General features: G+C 38.2%; 2 protein-coding genes across 3 annotated transcripts in view; one reads left to right on the top strand and one right to left on the bottom strand.

The window, feature by feature from the left end:
- Positions 1–1,847: 1,847 nt before the first annotated feature.
- On the top strand, positions 1,848–8,362 carry acad8 (acyl-CoA dehydrogenase family, member 8). The gene is made up of 11 exons (XM_084716588.1): positions 1,848–2,001; positions 2,565–2,665; positions 2,960–3,129; positions 3,847–3,956; positions 4,149–4,225; positions 4,318–4,455; positions 4,557–4,692; positions 6,504–6,601; positions 6,736–6,888; positions 6,987–7,089; positions 7,889–8,362. Exons 1-11 carry the CDS (start codon positions 1,884–1,886, stop codon positions 7,942–7,944), a joined length of 1,260 nt encoding a protein of 419 aa, XP_084572714.1. The 5' UTR covers positions 1,848–1,883; the 3' UTR covers positions 7,945–8,362.
- A 3,013-nt stretch (positions 8,363–11,375) lies between these two features.
- esamb (endothelial cell adhesion molecule b) overlaps positions 11,376–27,163 on the bottom strand; it is a 66,824-nt gene continuing 51,036 nt past the window's right edge. The window contains exons 3-8 of one of the 2 annotated variants that reach the window (XM_084716585.1): positions 24,663–24,864; positions 24,055–24,210; positions 19,455–19,499; positions 15,172–15,294; positions 14,928–15,057; positions 11,376–12,379 (exon numbers count right to left, since the gene is read on the bottom strand). In XM_084716585.1, the coding sequence (XP_084572711.1) occupies positions 11,911–12,379; positions 14,928–15,057; positions 15,172–15,294; positions 19,455–19,499; positions 24,055–24,210; positions 24,663–24,864 (1,125 nt within the window). In that variant the 3' untranslated portion in view covers positions 11,376–11,910. The remainder of the gene's footprint in view (positions 12,380–14,927; positions 15,058–15,171; positions 15,295–19,454; positions 19,500–24,054; positions 24,211–24,662; positions 24,865–27,163) is intronic. The other variant, XM_084716586.1, reaches the window with a different exon arrangement.

Here is a 27,163-nt window from a genome sequence, read left to right as displayed (position 1 = left end):
TAGTAATAGATTAATTTCCGGTTCATCTGCAAATTGTTGCAGCTCTACTTCACACATAACACAAATTTTTAGTATATAAGCCTGTATATTTTCCTAAGAACAGAACTGAGAGATTGTGTACACTCAGTTGTCAGTTCATCAGTTTAGAGGTGCAACAATTAACTGATTACTAATCACGTATGAAATGCATCAACCAACTATTTTCATTATCGATTAATCATACTGAGACATGAAAATACCCAAATTCTCTGCTTTCAGTTTCTCAAATGTGAATATTTTCTGGTTTCTTTAGTTCTCAAGTTAACATCTTTGTGTTTTGGACAAAATAAAACATTTGAGGAAGTCAAGTTGTGCTTTGGAAAACAGTGACCAGCATTTTTCACCATTTTCTGTCATTTGTCATTCCAAACTACAAATCAGTTAATCGAGAAAATAACAAACACAATAATGGATGATTAAAATAATCATTATTTGCAGCCCTACATCAGTTACATTTATCTAAAACTAATGCAGTCTAATACAACAGCCCTGAAATAAATCATACCCTCATAAGGTATAAAGATTCAACTAAGTTATGTTTTCCCATCTTGAACAGCTACTTTGGAAATAAAAATATGACCAATTTTAAATTTAATCCCCTATGTTTTGTCTTGGTTTGCCCACTTTCAAAAATGAGCATTTGAAATTGGGAGCAAAATGCTTCCTCTTCCTCTTCATCATCATCATCATCATCAGACGTGAATGGCAGAGATTAGCTGCTCTAATGACTCGACACAAACCTGACAACACGTGTAAACTAAACGTACCTTCCGGTTTTAAACTAACACAGATTATAATGCAGCTCTATTGAGTAGATAACTTCAGTAAACACTGATAAGTCGTACCTTCAGCTCAGCGGTACTTCAGGAAGGTGGTCTCACATCAAACCCCGCGGAAAAACCAACCCCACGTGATGCCAACAAACTTCTTCTTCTTCTTTGGTTTTACTAGTAGCCTGTCATCAAACCTATCGGTCCAATTGATTGATAACCAGCTACTTTTACATTCCCAATACACAACTAAGCTACACATGAATGAACACTCGCCCCGTTCAGGACTGTATAATCCAATGTGTGAGAGACAGTCCAGGAAGGTTCCACAGAGAACCTCAGAAAAGCAGCTCTTTAACGGAGCTGGGGCAGATAACCGTGTCCCAAAACAACAAGCTATTCTTCGTTAAGTATTTCCTCTCGTAAAGCCACGTCATCGTGTTTGAAAACATTTCCAAAAAAGCTTATTTCTCACCTTTGTGCCGACTGTCCAAGTTAAATTTTTTAATGCGACATCATTGTGGTGCGCTGAACTGTAACGAGCTCATTACCGCCCCCTGTGGCCGGAGGGCCAAAAACTAGACGGGAACCACAAACCCGCGAAAGATCTCGCGAGAACGATCATTTTACACCAAACTATGATTTTTCCCAAACTCTAGCCAGGAAATCTTTGTCTCTAAATCTAAGAATATCCTAATTATAGCGTTGTAACATTATAAAACAATTATTTTGCACAACGTGCACAGCGAAGAAACATCGCCTACAAAACTCGCGAGAGTTTCGCAAATAAAGGGTTCCCCTCTGGAAATTACCGAAAAAAATCGCAGTTGTAGTGGGTGTTTTTCATATATTAAAATGAATATAATAATGTAATGTAGCACAATATGATAATATGTGATATAATATAATAATCAATTATTATGTTCTATAATACATATAAGGTGTTTTTCGCTTTAACGGCCACAGGGGACAACAAGAACGGTGCATTCCACACGTCAACAAGAGACATCTCACAAACTACATTTCCCAGCAGCAGCAGCAGCTGTGACATAACTCAACACTGTGGAGGTAAACATGGCGACTATCGGATCTCTAGCAAGAGTCGCCAGACTGGGCTCAAGCATCTGCAGGAACCATCGTGTAATTTTTAACAGAACCGCACAGAGACGAGGGATAGCTTCATGTATCGACCGTAAGTCCCAGAAAACGACAACTGTTAGCGTTTAATTTTATGACAGCTGTGTGATATGAAAGAAAACTGAATGACGCCGGTGTTGTTATTCACTTTCACTCACTTTTAAAGCTCTCCAGCACCAACTGTCTTTTGACTGTTAATAAAACAAACCACACACAGCCCGCCAAGAGCTTTAATTTTACATTTTCTTAGCTCAGCTGTCATTGGTTAGTTTTGTCCCTCCTGGTCCTCCAGTCATGATGCAGAGGGAGCTACACACCCCTCCTTAACACCGCCCCTCTGCTTGGGGAGGTTGTTTGAAAGTGTGGGCACTTTGGGAAACCTCAGTTAAATAATTTAATACTTGAATGATTTATTGTCTGGAGTCTAGACTTTCCTCACTCTTTGCTAGTTCCCTTTAAATGTGAAAGCACTCAAAATGTCTGTAACCTAACCTTTAGGACGATTCACTGCCAATTAGCGATATTTAAAAGAAGTTATGCCTGTATGACGCCTGTTCCTGTGCTTGGTCGCTTTTTATTTCATCCATATATACTGTATTCTTTCCTCTTTGTTGACAGCTGCTCATGGACTCACAGATGAACAGAAGGAGTTTCAAAAAGTGGCTTTTGACTTTGCAGCCAATGAAATGGCTCCATACATGGCAGAGTGGGACCAGAAGGTATGTTGGGAGTGAGGCATAAATTGGAGGCATCATTTCTCATAAAGAGTTCTTGAGTGAGCAGCTGCAGGGGAACATCTGTAATTTCTCTATGAAGATGATCGTGCGTCCTGAAATTGAACTATCATTGCTGTCAGTTTGATATTACTGGTTTTGCAGGAGACATTTCTGTACCTGCATCGTCCTTTGAAGTCATGAATACTGTCGGGTTTGATGACATTAAGTTATTCTTTGTCTAATGTATATAGTTTGTCATTGTCATCATTATTGGTATATATTTATATTTTTTTCTAGGAAATGTTTCCAGTAGAGACGATGCGAAAAGCAGCCCAGTTGGGGTTTGGTGGGATCTATGTTCAGCCAGATGTCGGAGGATCGGGTCTGTCTCGGCTGGACACGTCGGTCATCTTTGAGGCCTTGTCCACAGGATGCGTCAGCACCACAGCTTACATCAGTATCCACAAGTACGAACCCCTCTAATGGAAGCAGTGGCATGTTCCTTCAATTAAAATATGATTTCTATGATTTAAAAATAACTTAAGGCTGTTTGTGTAGTTCAGGTTAAATATTTTTGAAATTGCCCAAGTTACCAAATTTTCCACAATTCTACGAGGCTGTTAGAACACATATAGTTACATCTTCAATAAATCCTAGCAACATATAATGAAAAACAGTGATGTGTTTGGCAATTCATCTGTACTGAAACATGATTTTCATCAAATAATCTCTAAAAAAAATTAAGTAGACTTTTTGCCACTTTGTGACATTGCCTAAGATTACAAAGGCCACTATAATGGACATTATAATGATGGCTATGGGCTCATTTTCAAACGAGAAAACCCTAATTTATAATTGCCAAAACAACTGGGAAAGAGGTCCTAAAAAGGTGCAGAGAAAACAAACAACCAAAAAAAAAAAAGAAAGTTAAACCACAGAGATTCCATGGCCGATTCACAAAAGACTAATATTTCCCATGACCTCTGTGCCTCTGTGTTTGGTGAAATATGGTAGGTAATTTACTGTGGAATATTTAATTTACAAATTATGGAATGGCAGATTCACATGGGGTTAAGATCACAGACAACCTCCACGATTATTACAAACTTCTAGCGATCCCCAGGTAACACTAGACCCGTTCAAATAGGTCTTATGAGTCATGACATGTATTTTCTTCTTTGCAGCATGTGTGCCTGGATGATCGACACCTTTGGTAATACTGAGCAGAGGGAGAAGTTCTGTCCTGATCTCTGTTCCATGGAAAAGTTTGCTTCCTATTGCCTCACTGAACCAGGTCAGTCTTTATATGCAAAAAGGAAAAACAACATCTCTGAAAGTTATTAAAAAATAAAGATAATTTTTCTGTGTGCTATATTCATGCTTGGTTTTGTGAGTAATTTATCCAACATCTAGGCTGTTGCTCTGTACATATGTGTAGTTCAGTTAGACATCAGCAACACAGTAAACTGGTGATCTTTGATTTCAGGCAGTGGCAGTGATGCTGCTTCACTTCTGACCACTGCACAGCCGAAAGGTGACCACTACATCCTGAATGGTTCAAAGGTAATTTTACATCTGTCCATGCTTACTATCTAACTCTAAATCTAAGACAACAGTGAGGCAGGATCATATCTCATCTCTTTGTGACTTCTCAGGCCTTCATCAGTGGAGGAGGAGACACAGATGTGTATGTTGTGATGTGCAGAACGGGAGGAAAAGGACCGAAAGGCATCTCTTGTTTGGTGGTAGAGAAGGGAACTCCCGGCCTCAGCTTTGGCAAAAAAGAAAAGAAGGTAGGGTTCACTGGCGTTGGATTTTTTTGCTCTTCGGGAAGTGTTTGCAAGTGACCACTAGATGGCAGAATTAAGCCACTGTTTCTCCAACTGTTCTCCAGGTGGGTTGGAACTCCCAGCCGACCAGAGCGGTGATATTTGAAGATTGTGCCGTTCCAGTGACCAACCGGCTCGGAGTGGAAGGACAAGGATTCAGCATCGCCATGAAAGGCCTGAATGGAGGCAGGATTAATATTGGTGAGGAGGAAAACACAATCCAAGGAGTTACCCCTCAATTGTACAACAGTCAATGACACCTAAATATGTAATAGTTTCCCGTAGCTAGAGAAGATGATTGGAATCACCCTCATAATGGAGATTATTAGATAAAGATATTAAAATTTATGTAGATGTAAGTAATGAAGCAAAATACTTTTGTAAATGGTTATGTCACTGACTTTAAAGCAAGACTATGTAATGTTTTCTAGAGGAAATGACACAATTGTCCCTTTATAAATAAGTTAAATTCATGAGCAGGAAAACACTGCCTTTCTCAATCTAATGCACTCTGGGGTTTTGCTGCTACAGTCTTACTTGGTTTGTAAGACAAGCTGATGTTGGCAAACCTTTGATGTACTGTACTTTATAGTGTGCTCTATTTTTCTACTACTGACCTACTGTTTTTACATTGCTTGTTATGTAGAAAAACTTATATCTGGGTTCTTATGCAGTTTGGAAAAGTCTAGATTTTAATTTAAGTCATTTCCAGGTCTGGATAAATATGGGAAACCAGAAAAGAGAGTATGGAAAAATATGTGTTTCCAGAATATTGCCCCTATTCTGTTTTCTAAAACATAAAATTAGAATTTCTAAAAATAAATTGGTCATATAAACAGAGTGTTTTTCACAGCCTTTTGAGCAGGCAGCCAGCACAGCCAAAATGTTAATTGTTCACCACTGTGGGAGAGAACGCAGCCTGCAAAAGAGCTCTGCCCCGAGTGTCTCATAACTGAACTAAATCATCGGTGACCAAATTATAAAGAATATGTGGCAATATCTTTGAATTGCATAGAAATTGAGTTAATCTTGTCTGAACATTTATGACTTATGCAGTGATGTAGTTATAAGAAAAGTAAATGGACTGTCTTTTCAAGGTAAGGAGACAAAACCTTTATGGCTACATTCAGGGTCATTTTTATGGACACTGAATAAACAAGGCTGCAGACGCTGTGGAAATTAAATAATTTAGATTTTTCAACTAATTTTTGTTAAATAAACTAAACAATATGGGTCAGATTTATAATATTATTTATTTTAAATGTCAAGGGAAAACAATACCAGTGTAGGTAGCACTGATTGGTTTACTTCCTCTTTGGGCTGAGGCCATCTAACTTTCTCAGAGTAGACTGAACAGCCACAGTGGGTAACTGCAAGTTTTCCAAGAGCTGACATTCCCAAATATAAGCATACATAGTCAGAATGTAGCATATATAATAACCATTAACCATTAATTTACATAATAAAAATCTAGCTATTTGCTAGATTACAGAGAAGTCTGGAAATTTGAGTCTGGAAAAGTGAAATTTAAAATTAAAAATGTATGGGAACCTGCCATTCTTCCTTAAATTAATAAGTAGTAAAATACACACTTTCTCAATTGAATACACTCTTTGGTTTTGACGCTGTAGCCATCTATATCAGTGTTCCCCAACCCTGGTCCTCAGGGCCCACTGCCCTGCATGTTTTAGATGTTTCTCTGCTCCAACACACCTGATTCACATGATCAGCTTGTCATCAAGCCTCTGCAGAAGCCTGATAACAACCTGGGCCCTGTTTCCCAGAGCCTTCGTAGCGCTACGTGCGTCGTAAGTTGTATTTTAAGGTCTCCCTTAAGGTTGTCCCAACTCTGGGAAACAGCCTGTAACCTTAAAACAACAGGCTCTGGGAAACGGGGCCCTGATCATTTGAATCAGTGTATTTTTCTATGAATGACTTACTGTTTTTGGCTATTTTTTTTATTTTTTTTTAGAAAAAGTTGCATAGTTTTCATATACACACTCTGTCTCCAGCATCCTGTTCTCTTGGTGCGGCACATGCCAGTGTACAGCTAGCGAGGGATCATCTGTTGGTACGGAAGCAGTTTGGAGAGACGCTCTCCAACAATCAGGTAAGTAGCTTACATTTTTACAGTCTTTCATGCAAGGATCTAGTGAACCAAGATCCAAAGTGTTTACACAATAATCCTGCCAGTGAAAAGGTTATCTTGAATTCCCTCTCTCCCCGTCTGTGTTGTGTGTGTAGTTTCTTCAGTTCAAACTGGCAGAAATGGCCACCAAGTTGGTTGCGTCTCGCCTTCTGGTGCGAGAAGCTGCGACGGCTTTGCAGGAGAACCGGCCTGATGCAGTTTCTCTCTGCTCCATGGCCAAACTCTTTGTCACAGATGAGTGCTTTAATGTAAGTAATACTGAGTTGTAATACGAGTATTTATTTTCACAGAAAACTGTCAAATTGTTTCCACGTTTTCTACATGATTCCCTGTACTTCCTCAACAGATCTGCAACCAGGCTCTTCAAATGCATGGTGGGTACGGTTACCTCAAAGACTACGCAGTGCAGCAGTTTGTCCGAGATATCAGAGTACATCAGATCCTAGAGGGTGAGCTTTTATAATGTAATAATATGCCTTATTCTGTATGTCTAGTGAATCAGATTTGATTATGATTAATGCCCTTACATTTAAAGGGATAGTCCACCCAAAAAATGAAAATGCAGTCATTATCTACTCACCCTCGTGCCAATTAAGGGTCAGATTTATTTTGTTAGTCTGCAAAACACTGTTGGAGTTTCGCAGGGAAACAGTGTTGCAGAATCTTCCAAACAAGGGAACTGAATGGTGACCATAAAAAAACAACTGGAAAAAAAAATCATTAAATGTCTCCATATTGCTCATCAAAGCATAATCCAAGTCACCTTAAAGCCCCGACATTCTGTTTGCACACCATCACAACACACGACCCAGTTCAGACAGTGTGCATGTGAACATGGCTCAGAGCTAAGGGTCTACAGTGATGATTCAGGCTTAAAAACTTGGTGTAAATAACATTTTTTTTGTCAGCTTGACTTGTTATGGCTTTAGGAGACTCAGATTACGCTAGACGAGCAGTATGGAGGCATTTTATGTTTTTATTCTGTTGTTTTATTGCATTTGAAAACTGGTCACCATTCACGTACATTGTTTGGGAGATTCTGCAACGCTGTCCTCATGTGAAACTCCAGCAGTGTTTTGTGGACAAAAAAAAAACTAAACCCGACCTTCAGTCGGCATGAAGGTGAGTAGATATTGACTGAATTTTCATTTTTGGGTGAACTACCCCTTTAAGAGGACTGTGATGCTTGGGCTTTGGAACAAATGCAATTTGTTTGACCCTTTTATTCCTCTTTTATTTCCTGGAAAGGCACAAATGAGGTGATGAGGATGATCATTTCCAGAAATCTGCTGGCAGAGTCATGATAAATCCTCTTCCCCTTGGGTCTTCAGGTGACTTCAGTAGTGACCATATTGTGATGGTCCTCATCCCTGGTTTGTTACTGTGTGACTGGTTTCCTGAAATGCACTCTGTGTCATAGGTTTTATAAAGTGACAAAGGTCAGTGGCGGATTCGGGGTAAACCAGCAAGAAAAAAAAGTAGTTTCTTCTAGTATTATATTGGGTTGTTTGTTTCATTTTTAGCTACACTAGTAGCAGGGCTCTAGGGAAGGGAATGTTGATTCATCTGTCTGTCATTTAGCACAGGTCCAGAGTGAAATATCTCAGGAATACGTGCACAGATTTCCAAGAAAATTTGGTACATTAATTATTAAAAGAGCAATTAAAGTTCAGAATTTCCAGATGTCCAACAACTCTTCTAAATCGACTGACTTTCAGGCTATACATGGAGATGAGTGGTAATATAGAACATTAAAAATCATTCAGCTGAATGTAAGTGCAATTAAAGTAGACACAGCACATTTTAATTAAATACAGAATGGGGCTGATGAATGCTGACAGTGTCGCTCAAACTCTGACACTGTTCAGCTGAGCCATATGTCACCCATGAGTCATATCCTAATCACTGTACGCAGGAACAAGACTAAGGGTGCGTTCAGTACCCGCACTGCCATATTATTTATGCTGCCTTCAAATGGAACTTGTGAACTCGTAGTTACGACACGAAAGTTGCGTACATGACTAATGAACTCAGAGCTTTCAGAATATTTCCAGTTAACAGTGCTGTTAACACCATAAGAGAAGGGCGTTCATGTGCACTTTTCTTGTGAACATGATTAACGCAGTGGAAGGCAGCAATAGAAAAAGATGTAGTGCGACCCAATACGCAGTGTGTCAAATGCAGTATGCTAAAAAAAATACCAGGCTGTCTGATTGCTTTTGGTTGCATTTTGTAATATGTAAGCCAGCATGCTTTTCTGGCTGTTCTAACCCACAATCCCCTGCAGAGTGGAAAAGCTGCAGAGAGTGCATGTACAGATGACACTCACTGACACTGTGTTCCCAATCACATACCTTTTCTTTTTACTTCAAATTCCACACTACAGACTCTGACGCATGTATGAGCAAGAGGGTCAAGGTGCAGTGACATAACAGTGTTGTATGTGCCAGTTGGTAAGGGTATGTACTAAAAGGAAAAAGAAAAAGCATGCAATTTGGAACACGGCTTACCAGCTTTACTTGGGCACATCGGTATTTTGAAAAAAAAAAAGCTGAATGTATGTAATAAATCTCATAGCAATCAGTCCAGACAGTTGTGAAAATAATAGATCAACCTCATGCTGGTACTAGAGGAAAAAATCATAAAGTCACCAAAGTCAGTAGGATCCATTCCTTGGGGACCATGAATGTCAGTACACCATCATGGTAATCCATCCAATAGTTGTTGAGATATTTCAGTCTGGAGCAAAGTGGGGTACTGACTGACCAATCGACGCTGCCATCACTAGAACCATGCTGCTAGTATAGTCAAAACACCCTTTTGGTTTTGGTATAAACACAGCATATTCTCTGGTGCTAACTCAAGCAATTGTCAAAATCTAAAAAATAAGATAATTTTCTTTTGTCTTCCAAAAACTGTGTTTTCTGCAAAGCTGCTAGTGTGAATATAGTTTGCTGTTGTTTTTCTATGAAAAGCTGCTCAGAATTTTCACAGAATTTTCACAAATTCTTTGCAAAGATCTCCAGGTTATTTTTTCAATCCTTTTTTTTTTAAAGATTTATAACCAACATAAGTGTTAATAACAGAGAGTGGATATTCAACTGTACATCACACATCTGTATCACATCTCTGTTCCTAAAGTGGCCTTTCAGATCTTATATATCATCATGGTCACTGTATTATTACTGTATTGTTCCCCTCTTGTGTTCTGTAGTATGTAAACCCACTGTAGAAAATCATGCTGTGTGCCACTGATCAAAATATATGGGTGATGTTTTGTGGGTTATACACTGAAATGTCACTTTGCAAATTATATATTTGCTCATCACACTCCAAATAAAATAATCTCAACTTTAATAATAGGAATCAGCCTTTTTATTGGCCCTAATTGGAATTATTATTTACATTTTCTGTTGTTTTCTACGAATTGTTCGCATGAGTAATAATGTATTTATAGGTGAACTAATTTGAAGTCAGTCATGCTGAAAGCAAACACTCCAGAACACTTTATTGAAAAAATGTCAACAATCAGAACTGCATTAAAGGTGCTACATGTAGCCTTTCGGCATCAACACATCACTGCCACATCATTAGCAGAATTTAGAATACTTAAAACAACCATGACCATCAGCAGCATCAGTGACCGCTGTCCTCATCTAATGGCCTCGATGACGTTTACATCAATGAAAACAAATACAAAGCACCTTTGAACAAAATAGTCAGAAACCATCAACTTCAACAATGTTGCACTCACTATTTTGGTTACATTCCTTCTACCATAACAGGCAATATACTCGATAAAGACGTTCTCTCAGTACACATCTCGTTAAATCATTTTTTTACCAGTAGGTCAAATAAAAATCCTTGTGTGAACACATATGTGGATCAAAGAAAGCGAGACGTTTGAAAGGTAACAATAAAATACCTGAATTGTGACATTTGCTGGGTTTTTGCTCTGAATTAGTGCAGTTAGCCTGAGAGAAGTGACTGAAAAGTGATCCTGACACAGCCGGGTACAGTGAAATAGTAACAAAATAACAGAAAGTTTTGTTTATATTTACTTTTTCATATATTATACAAATGTAGCCAAAATGGTATAATTTGCAAGAACTGAACAGTTTCTTATGGTTTACAGTATCCAGACGCACTGCATTAACAGGATAAATTGGATTATTTTAAGTAGGTTTGTATAAAGTATGTATCACTACATCAGTGTATTATCGACAGTAGATGGTGGTCGACAAAGTGCCAGTTTGGAGAGGCAGAGGAGCACCTATAGGCATGATATACAGACACTACTTTGGCCTTCAGATGAAAAAAAAAAAGCTCTGTAACGTCTACATTTCTTAACCGATTTCACTGAGTCATTGTTATATACAAGGGCTCAGGATCTACAGAGATTAAATCAGAACAACAAAAGTTTTTATAACATGTATACCATGACTAACTGAAATCGGCTGAGAAATGTAAACATTGCTTTTTATCCAGAAAAACAGCAGCTCATCCATTTACATGTGTTTATTTGCAGGCCAGTCTTGCCCTGTCCAATATGGCGGTGCATGTTGCAGCAACAGATGGACGAGGTCAATGTGTCTACACATATATGTCAATGGGAGTACCAGCAATCAGACTCCATTTGCAAAATCACACAGAACATGGTGATTATTGGTCTACCACCGCCTTGACCTGTTAGTTTGTGTTATTGTGTGACCACTGTGAATCTGAACTTAACACTGAAGTAACACAATAACACAAACAAATGAACAGATTAAGACAGTGGTAGACCTTGTGGCAAAATGACCCAACTTCTCACTTGACCACAGTGAGCAGTTTCTGATTGAGTTTAAGATCTCAGATCTGATCTCTGTACTGTGGTCGTGGTGACTGCCATCTACTGTAGCTAATACACTGACTATAGATAGCACACCTCAAATAATCCAAACTTTCCCTTGAACTCTCCTGAAATAATTGGCGTTAATGCATACTGCCAAAGAATCTAACCGATATGGATTCCATTTTGAGGATCTTTTTATAAGTGTGTAAATAAAAATATATTTATTTTCAGTGAGCCAGCATACAAAAAGAAACTAAAAATGAACAAATTGAAGGTAGATTTTGTGCAAAACGAAGCACAAACTACCCGTGAGACATTTTGTCCTCTCAAAACCTCTCAGTCTTCGTGGAGAAAGTGCTTTTCCATTTCAAGGCAAACTTTCTCTCCATTCCATCGCCTCTGTCCGTTTACTCCCCGCCTGAGACGCTTCTGCCGGCTACACCAACGAGCCGGCTTGGCTCTGAGCAGGCACCATGACGGCGACAGCTCCCATGCGTGTCAGGGTGGAGGAGCTGACCTGTGGGGACACAGTGAGGTGGGGCGGCACCTGAGGCTGAGCCCCCGCAGTCCTGTTGGGCACGGCGACCGCGGGGCTCCTCAGAACCTGCGGAGGGCCCCCGTTCGTACTGGGAGGTCGCTTATGTTTACGTGACGGGGTTCCGCCGAGGTTATAACCAGGAAGTCCCTGTAGCGTGTTGGCTTCTCCGGGTCGCAGCTGGTAGGCGTTGATGACTGAGCTGTCTGAAGCTGAAGTGGAGGAGTATGGGTAGTGGAAGTTTGGCTGGTGGGGGTCTCGGGTTCGAGGACTTGTAGCTATGGAGGACAGCGTGCCGTTCTTGGATACGATATCTGAGCCGGTGTTACTCTTGGCCCAGGACACTCGCTTTGGTGCCTGAGCGTCCTCCCTGTGGTGGAGAGAGAAAAGAGGGTGAGAGGGAAGCAGAGAAAACAAAGAGCTCGTAATAGACCTTCTCACGGCAGCCATTTTGGCATGAAATAGTTGAACACAGGTGTTACCAATGATACTAATAGAGACGCGACGTCACGCCCCTTTCAATGTGCCCCAAAAATATAAAAGGTAGTCATTAGTGAGAGACAAATAATTTTTTGATGCTGTTTGAATTTTGCCATTAATTACACATTACACATACTTGCCAGTCCTCCTGATTTTCCCAGGAGACCCCTGTTTTTAATTGCCCTCTCCCTGTTTCCTCCTGGGATCACAATTATCCTGTATTTCTCTTACCTTGTGAGGCAGCTGGATTCTCAAGATCACAAGATCACATGAGAATCCATCTTGCCGGGCTTCAGGTTATCCGTTTGTGTCCGCACCGAAAGTCGTGCAGCCAGTCTGCGACTGACGAGGGACTAAGACACCAATCACCCGCCGAGTAGTTTTTGAAAGTGCCTGCCCTTTTCCAAACATTTTCTAACTCCCCAGACAGTTCTGTGTAACAAACCATCTGGCATGTAATGTTAGTATTTGGTTGGTATTATTTACCTGTTTCTGACACTGTACAGTGTGTATAAACCTTACAACTCTAAAAGTCTGCTGTTTCTACCCAGACAACATTATCTACACCAAACCAGACTTACCAAGAAGAAATTCCCATTTCTTATGGAAAGTTTTAAAGGAAAGGGGCATGCATTTTGTGAAATATTCTGCATCAACTTTCTTTAAGGGGCAATGAATGAAACAAAATTGATTAGTTTATGCCAGAGATCTACAGTCACGCTAGAGGGATGAATTATTCTGTATTCTTTCCTGATCTTTCCTCATTTTTTAAATGTAACCAGAACTCAGCAAACAAAGTTTCTAGACATCAAATGTTTTGGCATTGAAATCCTTCCTATTTTTGAGGTCTCAAGCTTGGCAAGTATGTACATATTGTGTTTGTCAATTTAAAATATAAATTTACATTACCAGAAAGTCTAAATTTGTGGTAGGACAGTTTAGTTTAGTTTAGTTTAGTTTAGTTTTGTGTGAAACTGCTCAGTGAGCTACATCTCTCATCTCACACAGTATATGTCATCAACATCAACATCGCTGTCCCTCGTAAATATATCTTAGCTGTAGTGTTTTATCAAGCGATGCTAGGTGCTTTTATCAGCCAGGAAGTGAAAGGCATCATAGCATCAATGGCTGAAGTTAGCTTTTGGAGGGAGAAAGTCATGATGTCACATACGCAACTTCTGGGTATATATTCTTTCTCTAATTACATATCTTCACAATCTGACACTTCAAGAGTTTTACAACAAACAGTGTCTGTCTTGACTTGTAAAATTATCTTTTAAATTGACAAACATCATATGTGTAATTCACTGAACTTTTTTAATGGAATCAAAAATTAATTTACCTCTCGCCGTTGACTACAGTTCATATTTTTTCTGAAGTTACGTCCCATGTTGGTCCAAAAGAACTTTGCTTCTTTATTAAAGTTCTGTTCCATTCAGGTCAAACTGAGTCAAGATGCTGCTATTGACTCTACTATTTCATATCAATATGGCTGCTGTGAAAGACGTCTACTTATGAAAATGATGACAAAAAGGAAACAGGTGAAATCTTGATATGCTCACATAAAGAGATAATACACATTTTCTTCAGGTGGAAGGCTGCCTGCCCTCCTTCTTCTACACAATAGATCAATCACATCATGTTGTGTCTTTAAAATGAGATTCACTTAAAAATATGACAGAATCTGCTTTCACTGATAAATTGGAGAATCTGACATCTTGATTGCTAATGTTAATTATAAGAGACATTCTGACATTCTTTAAATATAGAAATAAACTTTATGTTTCTCTCAGTATGGTGTCAGCAACTGTCTAATCTTTTGCCTTCTCTGTCACTGCTGTTGTTTGTACTGTTGACACTGTTTTGCTGGTCATGGTGGACCTACTTTTATAATGTTTGTAAATTGTTTGTACATTTGATTGATTTGTAGCTGACTTATAGCTGTCAGATAAGAAGAGTTATGTAAGAATTACAATATTTCTTTCTGAAACATCAAGGAATATAAGTATTAATCATCACTAAATTCAGAAATATATATGTCACTGCATTAATTCTTATCAAATTAGTATCACAAATATGAAATATAGAGGCATAGATTGTTGCTTTTGATTTAACAAACAAAAAATGCAAGAAAAATTGCATGCTTGCCCTACTTATTTGCAAATTCAATGGATCTGTGCTTCTGGCTGTCAGCGCCCTAAATAAATTAAGAGATTCAATATGATTGCAATGAGTAGAGCCAGATATTTTCTTCATTTTGCCTGCAAGTCTAAAGAGACACAAAAACACAATACTGAGGTACAAGTACCTTAAAAGTTAGTGTATTTCTTTCAACGCTGCAAATGCATAATGTGTAGTTATGGTCGGGGTGCAGATTATTACTTTAAAGGCTGTTTCAACACACACACACATGATTCAATGTTCAATGACAGTCTCACTTGATCTCGTTGGCGATCTCCTCCTCAGTGTCTCGCCTCCTCCTCAGTATGAATATGAGAAAGAGCACCATGGCCACCAGTCCGACGATCGACCCCAGCGTCGCTGCTGCGATCACGCCCGCGTTGGAAGCTGGGAGACAGATCACAGATGAGTATATTTCCACTTAAGGAGAGTCACAGCTGTGTCAGTGTTAAACACACAGGTGGCGTAATGCAGTAAAAATAGTTTTTAGTGTGTACGTACGGGTGATCACCTCCAGGTTAATGGAGCAGCTGTCAGAGCCGGCGGTGTTGCTGGCTCGGCAGATGTACTTCCCTGACATGCTTTTAGTGAGGTTGCTCAGCCTGAGGGTGCCGTGTCTCTCATCTGCAGAACAACACACAGTTACGCACACACACACACACGTCATAATCATATATTTATGTGATCCGGGCATGTGAGCTATAAAACTAGCTGGGAAATCTATACAGGTCGACATTAAGTTGTTATACTATTATACAACACATTAGGGGACTACTGTCAAAGTACCAAACACAACTTTACTGTTATAGTACAATGTAATGCAAGAAAGAGCTGTATGGCCTGTCAACATCTCTCTCTTGTGTACAGAATGGAAACAGCAGCACCATTATTTCATACCAGTAATTAGAAGAAGAATAAATACAGCCACAAGCAGCAATTCTAGGTTCAAGCCCTTTTGCGCTCAACAGAAGGAACAAGCTCGATCGGCCAAAACTAAAGCTGCAAGCAGGAACAAGCGGTTTCAGGCCTCAAACAGCAGAGGAAAGTCACTTCAGCTACTTTTCTTCACATCTAGTTAAACTTTTTAAAATTCAATTCAATTGTAAAAAAAACTTTTTTTTAAGTTAAATTCTATGAAATATAAAAACTGGCAAGTGCAAATACTGCATGATAAAAACCAAACAATCAAATAAATAGCAAACAAAAGATGGAGCAAAAGCAAGAATGTTGTTTGCAAAAGAAGTTCCTATTTTAGACCTTTTGGGCTCTTTTACACATAGATTTGCACTGTTCTGCATGCTGGTGTCAGTGAAAAAGTTTAAAAATATAGTGACACAAGTTTCATAGCCCTGTAAATAAATACATTGATTCCTAACTTCTGTTATTTTAGGGCTAAATTTTTTGTCTTCATTTACAGATATATATGTATCATCTGCATCAATATACCATTATTGTGTACAACATATCATGGTAGTGTTGAGTCATTAGTTACTGATTCCCACCCTTAATCCAGAATTTAATCCACTGTTGGCCCATATCCAGTACCTACAGTATATCATTTGGCGTTGGTGCGATCCCACAGCTCTGCAGATGAGTCTGCACTCTTGCTACATGATGTTTGTCAGCAATTTTTCTTTTTTTTTTTTTACATTTTCTCACGCCAAGGTCATGAGACAGCATTAAGTGTGTGTGCATCCGTGTCGGTGCTTTCACTTCTGGGTATTTCCATTCAACACAATCTGCTCCTCTTGGCACATCTGGCTTTAAAATGCTGTGTTGTTGCAAACATAGGCTGTAGAGAAACAAACAAGCTTTATGAGGGACTTATCACAACAAATCCTCTGAAATCCAATCTTAGACGTCACATCCCAGCATGTCTTCATCTGATGTGTTTCTGCTTTCGTGGGGATCGTAAGGAAATGAGAAGTAGGCATGCGTCAGTCTGTTTTGTGGAATCACCCTTCTGAAGTGCTGTTTGGTCTTGTAAGTCTTCATGCGCACGTGTGTCGCTCTCTGCTGCGCTGAGTCAATCCTCACAAAGAGAAAAGTAATGCAACCCAGGGACGCATCCAAATCATCCCAGATGATTATGCCAGCAAGCAACATATTAATGCAAGAGACCAGAAAATCCTTAACAATCATTGTGTCCAAACAGCTGCCTTCATCCCAAAGTTTGTAGCCTGGACCGAGCTTTGAGTTTTGTCTGCACCATCTGCTACTGAACTACCAGGAGGGAGGTAAATGTTGTTGCACACAAACCCATGTCACGCTTTTTGCTTTTACTTATATCCTTGGTCTCAGTACATCACAGTCAATAATTTTCATATAAAATTAATGAAGAGATTCTTGTGTGCCAATGTATAATCTTTAGATTTTTACTTTTCACTGTAATATAAAATTTTATTACATGGCTGCTCCATTAAGGCATTCTTAGGTCTGCTATTTCTGGTTAGCAGTCTGTTGCTATGTATAACAGACTGTTGCTATGAAGAACAGGCCGTTGCCATGGATGCAGTTCTGATCATAGACTTTGGAGGAGCAATGAAATCATATATGTATATATATCTATATATCTATATATATCTACATTATCTTTATCTATCTATCTATCTATCTATCTATCTATCTATCTATCTATCTATCTATCTATCTATCTATCTATATATATACATACATATATATAGATATATATTTATTTGTATATAATTTAATCATTTTTTGATTTTTGAAGTAACCATGTTGTAAGTGTGATAATGTACAGTGAGCAGGCCATTATTGCAAAATAAACCTACTTAGGATGATTTATCCTGCATCACCCTGTTGGGGTTTATTTTGCAAAAATGACCCGCTCACTGTACATTATCCCTTACATAAACTGTTATGTACAGAATTTTTGAGAAGTTCCCCCACCACTTGGTAAGTTGTCACAAAAAAATAAATTATCAGATATTTTTCAACAAATACACATGTATAGAAACAGAGGCTTTACACACATATTTCCTTTGTGCTTCATTTTTTTTTTGACGAAAAGATCTTTTAACATTAAAAATCTTTTCACTAACTAAAGTCTTATTATGCATCCTCCTTTAACTAGAGATGCACCAATTTCAATTTTCTTGGTTGTTTCAGATTTCCGATCATTTACATGCACATGCAGCTTTTTTTAGATAGTAGTGTGACAAACTACCAATGTGATAAGAATAGTTTTCATTAACAGATCATAGTTTTATTGTTAATCCTTCAACCAGTTTATTAAAATCATGCTTCAGAAATCATAACAAAAGCTGGTGCCAAATAATACAGTAGCAGATGAGTGTGATATCCACCTGTCCCTCTCTGATGATTTAATCCCCGCTGGCTTGAAAACCAGCTGTGAAGAACCAAACCCAATTGTGACAGATTAGCAGAACATCAGCTGACTCCGAGTTTGGAGCGAGTTCAAACCCGTACAGTGATCAGATCCCGGCGGCGGAGCTGGAGGGGATCTGACGTCACAGTACAGGCGCTGCTGCCTCATATCAACACAGAGGCATTACTCATATTACCCCGTCATCACTGCAAGGTCAATGAGCAGCATTTGTCAAAGCCCTGACACATGACACGTGATTAATGTAAATCAGCCGCAGCATTTCTATATGGAGCTCATGCTATAGTTTGCCTCCTCACATGACATCATGGATTAGTTTTCATCTGTAAAAAAAAACCCAACAAAAAATACTGCACAAGTTCACGTGTCAAGAATACGTGTTCTAAAATGGAAAGGAATCAGAAAACTAATGCAGTACCTAAAATCTGTATTCTAGTGGAAACAATGTGGACTTTAAGAAACACAACTAAAACAGGACATTCAGGGAACATTCACTCATTTGTATTCATTCATTGCCTTCATACCATTGTTTTTTTGTTTGTTTGTTTGTTTGTTTTTTACAGTAAATTGCTGCTAAGGAGTAGGACTGCAAATAATGACTTTACTTTCTGACTTGTAGTGGGATGTGGTGAACTTGGGGTTTCTGATGCCCAAGGTAAATGTAACGCAGCATGATTCCTCGTTGTAGTAGCTGCATATTTACTGTAGTCCACATGAGAGTGGTATTGATATATTCTAACCTAACCTTGTTAACTCTGACCAAAAAATTAGCACATTTTCAAAAGTGTCAACCTCTGAATTACTATTTCTAATTTACTATTTTTCTTTTCTTAATTTCAGTCCTACTGTGGACACTAAATAGTGTCCTTTGGTTCATAAAGTGCACATACATAAATGAAAAGATGATATTTTAATCTAACACGACACACATACTACAAGGATTTAAAGAACAATTTCAACCCTTCTTTTACAAGAGGGGAACATATGCAAAATCCTCATTATGGTATTCAGGAAATATTAGAAAGTGAAACAGCTGTTCATTATTCCACATGAATACAGTGGAGATAAACTACCACCTGATATTCCTCGAGAGTTTAACATCCACATTTTGTAATGTGAATGTGAAAATGTGATTTTTTTTTTAGGTTGAGTGGGATTATCTCCAGGACTGACACTTATGCTAAGCTGTTTTTTTTTTTCTTCTTTTTTTTGATGGTAATCATTTCTGAAACATAATCCTATAAGCATTATTACAAATTGGGTTGATTTTTTTTCCTTTAAAGCTTTTTGACAGCTTATGGCTGTGATTCCAGCACTGACATGTGGACTCTGGATATCATGGTTTGCAGGTGAGGGTGGGATGGAGTTATGGGGGGAAAGGTGGAAAATGAATGAGTAAAAAAAAAAAAAACCTTACCCATGAACCCAAGGACAAGTATGGGCTGGGGGCATGATCTCCATTCTGGGGTTTTTCGCAGAAGGAAAGATGGCAGAAAGAGAGAATGAATGAGCGTGAATGAGGTGATGCAGACTGATGGGGAGGGGGTGGAAGAGTGAGACGTGCTGCACTCTCAGTCCCAAATCCAACTTATGCCTCTTAGAGGGGTTGATCAAGTAATGACATGGGGCTTGTTAGATTAGGCACCAAGGTCAACAGGAAATGAGGAGTGCCGAGAGAGGATCAGCAGAGACAGAAAACAGAGAGAGAGAGAGAGAGATTGCTGAAAGAGATAAGCAGTGATAGCAGAATTAAGTTCAAGTAATATCAACACAGATGAAAAGATGGATATGAACTATGGAATGGAATGCCATTTTCGTTAATATTAAATTAATTAATAAGTAAGGCAATAAACATATAAAGAAATATTAGTATTAATATATAAATAAGTCAATTTTACTCAATAAATTCAACCCCAATTCCAAAAAAGTTGGGACATTTTATAACATGTAAATAAAACCAAAATGCAGTTATTTGCAAAAAAAACTTTTTCACGTATATTCAATTGACTATTATATTAAATATAATAAGTAAATATATTATACTACTATATTAAAAGACTTACTCGCTTACAAACATGGATGGGGCAAGGTTCATCACTTTGTGAAAATCTACGTGGGCAAATAGTCCAACAGTTTAAGAACATTTCTCAACACAAAACTACAAGGAGTTTAGAGATTTCACCATCTACAATCCATAATATCTTTAAAAAGATTCAGAGAATCCAGGCACTGATGGAAAGTGGAAAACTGTTCTGCAGTCGGACGAGTCCACTTTCCAGATTGCTTTTGGAAATCATGGACGTCGTGTCCTACGGGCTGAAGAGGAACAGGAGGATTGTTACCAGCGCTAACTTCAAAAGCCATCATCTGTTGGGTTAGTGGGGTTAGTTGGGGTTGTGGTTATGCCCATTGCATCATGGTAACTGTCACATCTGTAAAGGCCCCATTAATGCTGAAAGGTACATACAGATGTTGGAGCAACATATGCTGCCAGCCAGATGACGTCTTTTACATCACAGGAATAAAAACAGAACATAAGAACCATAAAATTGGTCTTCATGCAGATGACATTCTCCATCCTCTTCATTACCAACAACCATCCTCATAAACGTGTTCTGTCAGTCTCAGATTACACTATTAATCGGTCCAAATCCACCATTCCTCCACTCAGCCCTAACAGCTGGGATGTGGCAGCCCAGTCAACACCTCTCTTTCTGCACACTGGCAGTATCACAGGAGTCAGTGTTTCCCCCGGACTGTCAGAGTTAGTCTCCTTCAACTTCATCCCACTACTGACAACCTTCAACATCGGATGAATCTACCAATATCCCTGATAGGCTGAATCGCTCCAATAAAAATGACAATACTATCCATGATAAACTACATCTTCTGGGTCCCATCACACATCCATCATCCTGGATCAAATCACTAGATTCTATAACCTCAAAACCTTACTGGAAAAACAAAACACAGAGAATCATATTAGCCACTTTACAAGAGTAAAAAATATAAGGAGGTTTAGAAGTACCAAACCTTCCCCAGTTCTTCATCGACCACCAACTCCAATACATTCACAAATAGACTAATCCCAGTCAATGATATAACTCATGGACAGACACAAAACAAACCACTGTAACAACACTCTGGTTTCCTTACTTGGTCCAGACGGGCATCAGAGAGATTCACTTTTTAGAATATCTTCAGGTAAAGTCTTCTATTCAGACCAAAATCAACATTACATCAGCAAACTTAGGTTTTCCATTACTAGCAACAGCCTTCATCAACATCACTACCAAAAAATAGTATCCCAGATTTACAAAATAATGTCCACATCTCACTCAACAATATCTATTCCTTCAAAAAAAAAATGGGAGCATGACTTACAGATTATCCCTGATGCCTATTTCTGGATCCAAATCTGCAAAAGTATCTTCTCTGTATCAATTAGCACAAACATCCAACTCATACAGAAAAAAAAAATAGAGCACACTACACTGGGGAAGAGATGTTTAAAATTGGTTTTATAGATGCTGAAATGTGTTCACACTGCACACACAACACCATACACAGCTATATGCATGCCACATGGGCCACTCTGTTATATTATTATAACATCCCGTGCCTTTTTTATTTATTTGTTTTAAATGATTATTATGATTGTTCAAGTAATATAGTATTATACATTTATTTTAATATCTCACTATAATGAAATCAAATAATGTCTTACTTCATATATTTATTATCATCATAACTCAAACCATTATATCTAAATTTATGTCACTCTTTTGTTGGTCACACCAATAAAAAAAATCTAAATAAATAAAATTAAAAAGGATGTTTCTCCAGGGATTCTTCTTTTTTTTTTATTATTATTTTTTAAAATTATTTTGGGGCACTTTTATTTTATTATGACCAAATTATTTATTTCAAGGGACTTCTATTTCATAATGGCACATTTGTTTCCCAGCTCTTTTTATTTTCAACCCAATATGCAAATGAAGGGGTGTGGTTATCTCACCGATTCAGACACAAAGCAGCAAAACTGTGCACAGCCTCTGAGACTGACGAATGGACGACAGTTTGATGACAGAGAATATAGAGAGTACAGTATGGAGATGGTTTTCTTACCACTGCACTACCTGAAATTAAAGTCCCCTAAAGATAAAAAAAAAATGTTAATGTTCTTAAATAAAAACTTATTTGTTTACTGAACTGTGTTGACTCATTAATTTATTTCATTTATTTTATACACGTTTATTTATTTATATATCTATTTATTTAATATTGACCTAAATGGCATTCCATACAGAACTGGAGTTTCGATGGCATGTAATAGGGTGTAGATAGACATGTGATGTAAGCGTGAGTGTGTGTACTGCACTACAAAACCCCGGGTCAATGCACAATCAGAGGGAGTAGTTTTCAATTTTATGACTCTGAGGACTTTTCTGCGATAAAGAGATGAGAGCCAGAGGTCAGAGCATTTAAGTCAATACTCAATCAATCAGCCTAAGTCCTGTTGATCAGAAACAGATGGTGTTTTCTCTGCAGCATCAACTGGAACCAAATATCCGCAATATGCACAACATACACAAATGCATCTTTAGTCTTTCTTGCTGCGGCAGTGCTGTGAGAGAGGACTGTGTTGTGATTTGAGTTGTCTCAATCTGTAAAGAGGATTTAATGCTGCATGTTACGGCACGATCGAGGATCTTCCTCTGAGGTGCATCTGGAGCATCTATCTGGAAAGCACAGCTCACAGGCTGCATCTGCGACTTATGATCATGTGTGTGACCTGACGACACAGACTGCTTCATCTGCATCGAAGGTGTTAGGGTCAGAAGGAAGGTGCGTGGCATTTAGACCTGCACACAAACAGGATCATGAGACCGGCTACAGATCATGAGACCGGCTGACAATAACCTGACTACAGACAAACGCTACTCTCACCTCTGTTTCCCTTCAAAACGACTAACTTTAAAGGGTGAAAACATGATTGTATTTTAAAAAGGATGCCTGGTGAGTCAGGCTAAATTTTGGTTTAGTTGTGTGCGAGGAGTTTAGGCTGAAGATGGTTGACAGACATAGCTGGAGGACTGGTAAAAGCAAAATATATTACCATCTTAATCTAGTTAATGTCAACAAAATGCTAGCTTGTCTACATCAATCATTAGCTATTTAGTTAGCTAGCATTTTGCTAACATTAGCTAATTATGTGACTGTGGCTTTTATAGGAAAAGACAGACTTAAGTGAGTTTGCGCAACTGGAGCACAGAGCGAAAAGGGGCGGGACTTAGGAAGAGTCAAATCGGCAAAATCTGCACTTATATGTATATTTGTATGTATGTATAAGGATCTAAAAAATAACACATTATTAAGAAATAGTAGTTATTTAGTAAAAGTAAGTACAAGGAAACTGCTTCCAATACAATAACAAATGTAAATTTGCATTAATGCACTAACCCTATTTAAAATTATGTTTCAACCAGTTTTCTAGATAGACACCTTATATTTTTAATAGATTAATGTTCAATTAATAGCATAGTTTAGGAGAATATCTAACATTTTTTTCCAGTTGAATAACTCCGGCTGTCTTCTTCTCAGGCTGCATAAAACTCTCCAAAACCGTCACAGATAAGACGAGGGATCCTGCATGAAGCCTTACAGGTGACACACAGGGTGAAAAAATGGTCTGCAGTTGCTACACTTACATCATTATATATTAAGCTTAACTGCTGCAACTGTTTGGTAATAAATCATCTCAGATGAGCCTATCGACTGTATTTGATTTTACTATTTCTACAACAGATAATAGTAAGAAAAATATATTAAATTACATGTTTTCAATGCCTGCATGACAAAATTTCACAATGGATGATGACAGAAATATTAAAACCAGGTTAATTAAAACCAACACTATCTATGTGGACAGACACTACCTGACGTACCGTACAGCGAGTGAGAAAATGTGGGATTTGTTTTGTAATTTGAGTGGACTGACTCATTGAAATACTCACTCTGCATTGGGGAGAAGAAGACCTTGGACAAGGGCGCAGCCTTAGTCCATTTGTACTGAGGGACAGGTTTTCCATAACTGGACTTGCAGCTGAGAGTCACATTGCCCTTCACCACCGGGTTCCCCGTCATGGTGCACACTGGTGGAGAAGGAGGGACTGCAGAGACGGAGAGACAGACAGAATGTGTGTTAGAGGTCAACACATGTCAGATGAGAATATAGGATCAGTGACCTCATATTGAACTTGTACTGTATGTCAGGCTTTAATCTACTGCAAACAAAGCAGATATTTCTCAGGACAGTAGCCATATTGTGTACAAATAAGAAAATGTTTTGACCCCCACCCACCCTGTTTCCATCTGCTGCTGGAGGATGACATAATGACCTCAGAGCCTAGTGAATCCCTAAACAGCAGATGAGTTTTATTTGTGCTTAGAGCCTCCTAACATAAATACATGATTTTTACCAGACTGGTCGGAGATGAACCCTATAAACCATTATGTTCTGGATGTCCTGGATTTTCAAATCCGAGGAAAAACGCGTGAGCTGTGTCACAGACCGCTGATTAAATCTGACCTTTGAAGTTCGGCTGATGCTGCAGTCTATTACCTTTGACATTAAGGTGCACCTCTCCAGAAAGGCCAGAAGCTCCGGGGATGATGACATGGCAGACGTAGAGTCCAGAGTCCGACTCCTGGGTGTTGTTGATGTAGATGGAGAGGTTGGCTGAGGGCATGGCCACGCTGAAGCCCACCCTTTTGGTGAACTCGTTCTGGCCGTGCCCGACCTCGCCTGAACTGTAGTTTATCACCTGAAGAAAGAGAGAGAGAGAGAACACGTTCATGGAAATCCTGGACTTAAAGAGGTAGTTTGGGGTTTTTGAAGTAGTTTGGGGTCATATAAGATACTTATCTGTAGTCAGTGTATTACCTAGACTGCCCTACGTAGTAGTAAGCAAGAAGATAAACCGAAATCTGACATGTAGAAATGTATTTTCCCATTGAACATTTATTTATGCTATAGAAATTAGGGGTGTAAATCAACGACTTAATATGACTTTTGATTTTTAGGTCATGATTTGATACGTTTTTTTTTCTATTTAAGCATTTCTTTATTTTGCACTAATTGAGTCTTGATTTGTAAAGATCAACCGATCATTAGTTTCATGTCCTGACAACCATCTTTTACATTTTCAAATTCTTCTTTAAAAAAATATATAGTGTCTATATGGTATGATGTGTGATATAGTGGTAGCTTAGCTGCACTGTGTCATCTTTGAAGCATTTGGTAAGAAAAAAAAATCTCGGAGAATCATGAATTCTGCCATTTGATTGAAAAACTCAGTTTGTGTGTCACAATTTTGACATTGTGACACATCTAATGGAAATCTATATAAGCTTTTCATAGAAAACAACATGTTAAATATGCAGGTATAACAAAACATTGCTAAAATTGGCAACACACAGCTAAAGCAGTCGACTACACATCTAAAGTAATGGAGCCAATTCCTTAAAGCTACCTAGAGATAGCAACAGTTAGCCTTGACTCAAGCTCCTAACAGTTAGAAATATATTAATTTTGATGAATTAACATCTTCATCATTTAGTTTGTTATCCCAAATAAATAAATGCAGATATGGGGAATAAAAACATCAGACTTAGTCCTGCTAAAAAGGTAATTAGCCCTAACTTTAGCGTAGCATTAACTGCCATATCAGTTGTTGACTGCAGTATTCATAGATTGGTGTGGTCAAGCTACTGCTGAATCAATTATTTAAATGTATTCACAAAAACAATGTATGATATTTATTTCAAGGAAATTGTTACCATAAAAATTGTAGATGGAACGTGAAAGGACGAATAACCTGATTTCCTCTCAATTATATTCCCTAAAGTTTTTCCAAAGGTTTGTTTCGTTGTTGTTGTTTTATAATAATAAGCCCAAAAAGACAAAACAGGAATAATATCCAATCCATCCGTTACAATTTATCCAGTCAACCTGAAAACTCTAAACACATTTTTCTCAAGTTAATTTACTGCTCCTCTGTGAATCTAAACTAACCCTTTAAGACACTGAAGTCAAACAATTATACATACAAACTGATCAATCGAGGCAGCAATAGGCCAATAACTCCTGTGTAAAATTATTATTGTCACTGGTGGAATCTGGCTGACTATCAATAAGTACAACACATTTTAAAAAATCCAAATGATCCCTTTACTACAGCAGCATAGCATCATTATACTGTCAGTAATAAATGCAATCACATACAACATTTACGGGTCATTTTAAATTAAATTTAAATTTACATTTTGTAAATGAGGCCCTACAGAGAGTTTTCTCTCTGATTATTTGAGTGAAATATTCTAAATATTATTTGCGACAGCAGTCATATAAAGATTAACCATATCAGAGCGGAAATCAACGTCCTTCATAAAGATAATCCTGATATGTACAGATGGTCCATGTTGAAATTTAGGCAGATTTTCTGTTTGAGATAAGCTCACAGGCATCTGATACTGGAACTGTTTAGATTATATTAATCATGCAAAGACCTTACACACTCCGACACACACACATCAGCCGGCAATTCGTGCTACATATAGGCGATGAAGGATGGAGTAAAAAGTAGAGATGAAACATCATTAGTGACATCCTTTCATTAAAAACGTCCATCCCTTCCTTCCGTCCTTCCTTTCCATGAGACATCAGCAGTGGTGTTGAAAATAATCCTAATCTCTCTACAGATCATCTTTTTCACCTTACGTATCACTAGATGGGTTTCTCAGGATATAATATCATGCAACACTAAAAATACTCCCTAAATCTTGCACAGATTCATAAGTAAGGTAGGCTTTACATGTAAAAAAAAAGTCATAAGGATCCTTGAAATACATTTTTAATTGATGCAGTACGATAAAAAATAACTTCAGTAGGTTTTCTATATTTTGTGGGGCTTTATTTTCTCAAATAATTCACCTATAAAGCAAGAAATAATGGTGAAAACTGCTGTTCAGTTTCCAGAAGGTTAAAGTGACGCCATCAAATGTGTTGTTTGTACCGACCACCAGTTTAAACTCAAAGGTATTTCAAATTAAAATGATATAAAA

Source organism: Lutjanus erythropterus, chromosome 4 (assembly GCF_056507025.1).
Source record: "Lutjanus erythropterus isolate fLutEry1 chromosome 4, fLutEry1.hap2, whole genome shotgun sequence".
NCBI lineage: Eukaryota > Metazoa > Chordata > Actinopteri > Lutjaniformes > Lutjanidae > Lutjanus > Lutjanus erythropterus.
This window is presented reverse-complemented; position numbering and strand designations above follow the sequence as displayed.

What these genes read in the sequence shown, in the direction of transcription:
- acad8 (XM_084716588.1), top strand. Translation starts at nt 1,884, where the DNA reads ATGGCGACTATCGGATCTCTAGCAAGAGTCGCCAGACTGGGCTCAAGC. An exon ending in TTGGCAAAAAAGAAAAGAAG is followed by an intron (nt 4,456 to 4,556) that starts GTAGGGTTCACT and finishes ACTGTTCTCCAG; the next exon opens with GTGGGTTGGAACTCCCAGCC. An exon ending in TGGAGGCAGGATTAATATTG is followed by an intron (nt 4,693 to 6,503) that starts GTGAGGAGGAAA and finishes CTCTGTCTCCAG; the next exon opens with CATCCTGTTCTCTTGGTGCG.